This window comes from Nicotiana attenuata, chromosome 6, assembly GCF_001879085.1.
Source record: "Nicotiana attenuata strain UT chromosome 6, NIATTr2, whole genome shotgun sequence".
Taxonomy (NCBI): Eukaryota; Viridiplantae; Streptophyta; class Magnoliopsida; order Solanales; family Solanaceae; genus Nicotiana; species Nicotiana attenuata.
In genome coordinates this window covers 33,223,383-33,230,416 of record NC_031994.1, presented here as the reverse complement: position 1 = coordinate 33,230,416, position 7,034 = coordinate 33,223,383, and the positions used below count along the sequence as shown (strand labels likewise).

Sequence of the window (7,034 nt, the reverse complement as noted above, 5' to 3'; positions counted from 1 at the left end):
TTCATGGCCTGAGCCTCAGTCTGTGACACAATTGAGAGGTTTTCTAAGGTTAACAGGGTATTATAGGACATTCATAAGAGGGTAGGAGTGATAAGCAAACATCTCACTGACATGCTTACAAAAGATGGGTTCACATGGACTGAAGGAGCTAGAAGAGCTTTCAGCCAACTTAAAGTTGCCCTCACCACAGCCCCTGTACTAGCTCTCCCTGACTTCTCATTGCCTTTTGTGATTGAGATTGATGCCTGTAATGTAGGCATTGGAGCTGTTTGGACCCCCTTTAAAATAGCTATATAATCTATAGCACAAATAAAAATCTTAACCACTTCAGATTATCATACGAACTTACTTGACCTAGTGGCGGGCCTTCTCAGAAGTTTTTATTGTCTCAAACTCATTTTAGTCATATGATAATAATTTTTTTTATACTCAATCAAAATATTCACAAAGCTTACCATATAAAAAGAATTAACAATTCAAACCATTCTCGGTAAATGATTTCCTCGTTGTGGTGGGGTTGTTATTCTTTATTTTTCCAAGAAAGGCACTACCAAACTTGTTCTCCTCCAAATTCTTTCTTTTCTCCTCCTTATTTGCTTTTGCTTCTTTTGCGTTTTTTTCTAAAAACAAATATTTAAGTATTTGGAACCAAATGGAAACAAACTAAAATTTTGAGAAACAGTTCAGAAAGTGTTGGAGAGAGACTATGTTATGATTGTAAAAGAGCTATGAGTATTAGAAAATAAGTAGATTAAGACCCAAAAAAAAAAAATCTAAGGTAAATTGAAGAACATATATAGTCGTGAAACCAAAATTAAAAGTAGAAAAGATCTTTGTGCATTTACCCTAGCTTGTTCAAAAATAGAGAAAGAATATTAAAAGTTTATCAATTTCTTGGTGGCGTTCATAGAGAAAAAAAAAGGCATAATAAGTAGGTAGAATGAAGTTGTTGCAAGAGTACGCTGCTCCAGTTCCTTCGTAAATTTTTCAAGAACTTCCTATATCTTGCTTTGTCTCTCTCCACTGCCATCAGAAACTATGATCTTGGTGTATATACAACCGCACACATCAGTTTAGAAAATTATTTATTAATAATATGAACAATAACTTTCCACCGTTACAATTTTAGGGTGGAGACCGGAGAGGACTCAATTAGGATTTGGAATAAAAATACAATATGAGATTAGAGAAAGAAGCGGAAAAGATACAGATGTAATTAAGAGATTGTGAAACTGTTTTTGCTAATTATATTGCAAGCAAATCAACGTTCGGTTAGTACTGACGTTTGGGCATTCAAACATTAAGAGGTGTTATTGTTTCACCAAGAGGTGTTACTAAATGAGAGGAATAAATGCCAAAAGATCGTGGAAAAGGATAGGTGTAATTCCTTATTGGTTTTTAAAAATAGCACAAAATAAATGGGAATATAAGTAGAAAAAGTAGGGAAAACTCCAAAAATTTGAGAAAATAGATAATTGTGATTCTTGGTCAAAGAGAGATGCCACATCACCTTCTCTATTCCCAACTTTATATATATATATATACAAAACTCTATGCAAGCAGCCAAGCACCAACCAAACGGGCCCTTAGGTATATATTCACCAATTCATATTTCAAACATCCGGGAAAACGCCAGTTGTTTCCTTCGTGTCACATTCAAACTCATCAATCCTTTAAAGCGGTTAAAATCCTCGGCTTCCTCATCTCACCGTCAATCTACTTCTAATCCAACGGTTCAAATTCACGATCCTTGTGCTCTCTTCTCATTGGTCCATTTAAAAATCCCTCAGTACTATATAATCACCATTACTGAACAACCCCTCCCAATTCTCCATTACACTTCCCATTCAAAATCTCATATCTCCGAAGCACAAATCCAATTAATTCTTGTGTTTTACAGTAACAACAATCAAATGGCAGGAAGAGGAAAAACCCTAGGATCTGGAGCAGCAAAGAAGGCTACATCCCGTAGTAGCAAAGCCGGTCTTCAATTTCCCGTTGGTCGTATCGCCCGTTTTCTCAAAGCCGGCAAGTATGCTGAGCGAGTCGGTGCTGGTGCCCCTGTTTACCTTGCTGCCGTCCTCGAATACCTTGCTGCTGAGGTGAGTTTTTGCATTTGCCTCTTTAATTCTTTCCTTTTTGATATCTCAATTTCTAGGGTTTCTAATTATTGAAAATGATTATGCGTGTATACTGAATCATGTTAATTATTATCCTTTAACTGATTAATCGATGTGTAAATACATACTAATTAACCATAATTGAGTTAATTGCTTTAGGTTTTGGACTGGAAAGCATTTTTGTGAAATATATTTACATTTTTCAGGTCACTTATGAAGTAATTGTGGTAAAATTTCATTAGCATTAATTGTTAACATGATAAAAATCGTAACTAAACTACTATTACATGGGTTAAAGCTTAATGATACTGTTTATAGATTTTTTTTTATGTTGTACAAGTTAAACAACAGATATGTACTGATAGAAAGTTTCTAGGTTGTTTGTTTTGATTAAGGGTTCTGATTTTCTATGTGAATTTTGGTGGTTACAGGTGCTTGAATTGGCTGGAAATGCTGCGAGGGACAACAAGAAGACTAGGATAGTACCAAGGCATATACAGTTGGCAGTGAGAAATGATGAGGAATTGAGCAAGTTGCTTGGAGATGTTACTATTGCCAATGGCGGTGTTATGCCCAATATTCATAACCTTTTGCTGCCTAAGAAAGCTGGTGGATCCTCAAAGCCCTCTGCTGATGAGGATTAGATTGGAAGGACAATAGGGAGTTTCAAGTGTTAAGCCTTAAATTTGGTTTTTGAATAGCTGGTGTTTGTTTTTTTTTAGATTCCATAGAAATTATTAGGTTTCTCCAGTATGAAATCAATCGTGTTTTCTTAGTTCTTTATAGTGTTAGGGTTTATGTTAGCCTGTGTATACAAATGAAATGATGAATGAAAGGCCATTTTTATACTTTTGAATTGCGTCTCTGCGTTGCTAGTTATAGTAGTAACATCTACATTTATGAATATCTAACTAGTGAATACAGTTTCATACTAATGTTTACAGTCTTGATTTTCTTTTCCTTTTTAAAATGTGTTGTTCTTGTGAAATTTATGGGTCTCATGGTGTATTGATTTGTTTTCTATAGCTGTGTGTAAGTATCTATTTAGTGAACTATATATGTCCATGCAATTATGAGACAGTTTGTGGGTATGTTGTTTCTAAGCATCCAATTAATTAGGGCATTTGCTTTTGCCCTCAACCCTCTTTCCTGGGTTTGTCATTAGTTTACTGAATGCGTATGCTTGTTCATGTGCCTATATATAAAATTATCATTTGAGGGCTAAATGATGGGAGATGTTAGAAATGAAAATGTTTGAACTACTAAGTGGCTTGCTAAACTCAAGGTACAGTAGTTACCTTTATTACAACATACTCCATATGTAGTAGAGCTATGGGTTGTGATGTCATTCATTCCTCCTGAAGGATTTGTTGTCATTGATATATTTCTCCTTTAGTCATGCATAAGTGCATTCAATCATTTCTCTAGTTGGGTAATAGGTTTAAAAGAACGTCTTTGTTTCTTGCATTTGATCTCTCTTTGAAATAACGGACATCATTTCTGATGTGCGAGCAATGATGATTGGTCAAGAACAACAACCATGCAAAAGCATGACTGTATATTGTGTATTGTTTGGGTCATCTAATTTTTGAATGGTTGCTAATAAGTAATACAATCATGTGTATATGGCTTACTCTTAAGGAAGTGTGTGTTTATTGTTTTCTCTGTTAAGTTATCTTTGTTCGTTACTGTCTTCTGGTTCTATGTGATCTTGCATTGAGGTTGAGCTATAATTTATACTAGTATTTTGGCTTGTGAGAGCGTCATAGTTTGTAGCATTGGTCTTGCCATATACTTAGGTTAGTAGATGCCTTTGCATAGTTTATTCATCCAGACCAGTTACAAATTTGAATAACTGTTATAGGTCAGATTAGATCACTGATATTTTTATGGCGTCGTATTAAATAATGCTTGTATTTAAGGTTCTTTTTGCTTCTTAATTCTCTAGTGCAGTCGGTTGTGCTCAATCTTGCATAGAGTTAATGAGTTCGCTTTCAGTAATGTAGCATGCTATGAGATTGTCACCTTTGACATGTATGAGGAGAGGTGATTTGGTTTTCTTTGTAGATAAGTTGTCTCTAGTTTTTGCTGAAGGTTCCTGATCCTCGTGTGATCAGATGGAGTTTTGCATATTAGCTTGTGCTGGCTGAATAGCTGTTTTATGATGTCAGTTCGCCACATTTTATGCTATACCCTGTTGTTTAACATTAGGTTTACATAATGAGCTTCCTTTTTAGCTCTTGAGAGTCCAGACCATTTCCCTCGCCCCATGTTTTGGGCTGGCAAACAGGGTTGACATATAGAGGAAGCTTGGTTATACCGTGTTCAACAAGTCTTATGAGGTGTCTTCTTCTTTAAGTTTGAATTGATTGGTTTGTTGAACTTATAGGTAGTGCAAATGTGTTCCTCCATCCGTTGCTCATAATGGAAGATATTCGTGTACGCTGGTTATCATGGTATTGTTTCATGATCATCTGGCTTAAGTACTTGTGAAGGATATCCTACTGTTTCATGAATCTCTCCTGCAAAGCTGAAAATTTAAGAAAGAAATCTGGAGCTGATATCATCAAATAGTTTGATGTCATGATGTTAGAAGTCATATATATTTCATCACTAAAGTAAGATAGGAGTTGGATTGAACAAAATTATGAAGATTGAGAAATTTCACTTAAGAATTGACTTGCACTACATTTACTGTGATAATCTCTGCCTGGTTACCTTCTAAGTTCTAATTTTACTTATTGATCATTAAGTGAACTTAAAGAAGCTTAGGCCTTATGTTTGAACTCTCTCTCTTTATGATCTACTGTTTTAAACTTCTATACCTTTGTGGCGCTCTAAATTCATCTACTGCAGAAAGTCTTGCTGTCTCTTTGGTCCTGTTTTCTAGGATTTTCAGTTATATAACCTTTTTCTTTTTCTTGTCCTTCAGGAAGAGATGCTATCAAAATGGAGCTTTTTTGTTTGTAAGATCTTTCTTCTCCTATTAGATCTTGCGTATGATGTACTGTATATGCTTTATCTGATTTAGAAAATTTACAATTTTCAGTAATGGTTGCATCTAGGAGTTTCTACCCCCCCTTAGGTTGTTTTATCATAAACTTCTGTGTTACTTGACATGTGAACGTCTTGTTCTAATTAATGTGTTTTAAGGTAGTATTGTGTCTTTTTTGTTAAGTGTCATTTTTAGTCTAGATGATCTGAAAGTTGCTTTGCTATGAACTAGAAGAGTATGGAGTGTGTCGTACATAAATTTATAAGCTCATACGAACCACTTAAAAATACAGCTCTCCGAGGAATTGGAGAAGAGTTAGGGGAAAGGAAGAAGAAATGCATGGCTGCTTTAAATGTTTAGTCATCTTAAATGATGGAGGGTTCAATAAAAACTAGTCCTAACAATTTTTTCCATGGCCACAATTAGAGAAACTGATAGTACTTAAGGTATGTTAAGCTGATTACTCAAATCTTTTCTCTAGTATCTCATACATTGATACTTGGAGATTCTATGAATCAAGATTCATCTCAAACAGAGATAGCACTGTCCAAACACCTTAAACTTTTGGTCTCTTAATCATATCACAACATATGATGCTACTACCAACGTTAATTGGAGTTACCTACTTACCTTTGTGCTTCATGTATATTGGGGGAAAAATAGAAAACCTTTTAAACCTTAATGAATGCTTGCATTCAGTTTTCAATTTTTTGTTTTTGCATGACTTACCATTTCGTGTTTGTTTCTTAAATAATACATGGTAAAGAAACGATGTCATCAACAAAAGTTTTATTATTTGGAAATAATAACTGTACGCTTGTGCTATCTGGAACAGGAAAGTATAGGGTATCTTGAAGGTGGTGCTGTTTAGGTTTAGCTCTACACGGGAGTATGGCCATTTTGAAGTTCAATAAATAACTACAACGCAGTATTTCCAAACAAGTTTAATAGTATATCCAATTTCGTCTTTGGAAAGATGATAAAGCAGCATGGTACATATTAGCATTTGTTTATCTTTATGTTATTGTGCAAGGACTTATTTTCTCCTCAGTTGCAGCCAGGGGCGGATTTAGGGGGCGCAAGGGGGTTCACCCGAACACCCTTCGCCGAAAAATTACACTGTATATATAAGGCAAAATCTGATTTTTATCTTTATATATTAAGTTTTGAACCCCCTTAACACAACCCAAAAGTGTAGTTTAGTGGTCAAGGGGGTTCAAAACCTTCATAAGGTCACAGGTTCAATTTCCACTAGCCACAAAAACTTTTTTTGAACTCCTTCATTGAGATCCTGCCTCTGCCACTGGTTGCAGCCTTTGGAACTTGTTAGCATCTTCTAGGTTCGACAAAATTTGAAGTCAGGCATATGAAAGTATTAGCTTCTGAGACTTGTAAAATATCCCTTGGTCAGAGTTGGAAGATGAGCCTTGTATTTTTCTTCACTCTGTCGCTGGCGCACTATTTCCGCTAAAATATGCTGGCAGCATTTCTGGTTTTATATTCCGAGGTAAATCTCATATCTATCTGAGTAATTCTTTCTCCAGTTCATGTTAAAAGAAGAAAAGCAAAGGCTTATAGATGGTCCCTGGTTACTTGTATTTCTGTTGAGCCTGGACTTGGTTGTTTCCCAGTGACTTCAATACTTTGAGCTGTTAGGTTTTGCTGAACTTTATCTCATTGTGTTGGGTGTGAGTGTTCATTCGTCCATTATTAAGACAACTTGGGTCATATGCAGCATTTTGGGAACACATTCTAGTACCCACGACAGAAGTATGAGTTGTCTACTTTGTTTGTTCTACCTTTTCGTTTGAGTGATGAAGCATATAAATTGAGCTGTACCAGGAAGGAAAGCATACTGAGACTTTGTTCTCAAAAAGTATACTGAAACTTAGAGGCATAAGACTTTACCGTCTTTGATT

The 7,034-nt window shown here is 35.4% G+C and overlaps 1 protein-coding gene and 1 long non-coding RNA gene across 2 annotated transcripts; both read left to right on the top strand.

The window, feature by feature from the left end:
* LOC109226800 (histone H2A.6) lies at positions 1,811–2,979 on the top strand. Its single transcript, XM_019391665.1, has 2 exons — positions 1,811–2,102; positions 2,552–2,979. The coding sequence occupies exons 1-2, from the start codon at positions 1,914–1,916 to the stop codon at positions 2,762–2,764; spliced, it is 402 nt and encodes a 133-aa protein (XP_019247210.1). The 5' UTR covers positions 1,811–1,913; the 3' UTR covers positions 2,765–2,979.
* On the top strand, positions 3,330–6,183 carry LOC109228227. Its single transcript, XR_002068345.1, has 3 exons — positions 3,330–3,405; positions 5,053–5,086; positions 5,951–6,183. It is a non-coding gene; the product is annotated as an uncharacterized LOC109228227 (long non-coding RNA).

Excerpts from the sequence above, each read along its gene's own strand:
- LOC109226800 (XM_019391665.1), top strand. The coding sequence starts at position 1,914 with ATGGCAGGAAGAGGAAAAACCCTAGGATCTGGAGCAGCAAAGAAGGCT. Across the intron at positions 2,103-2,551 it reads TCGAATACCTTGCTGCTGAG|GTGCTTGAATTGGCTGGAAA; the intron begins GTGAGTTTTTGC and ends TGGTGGTTACAG.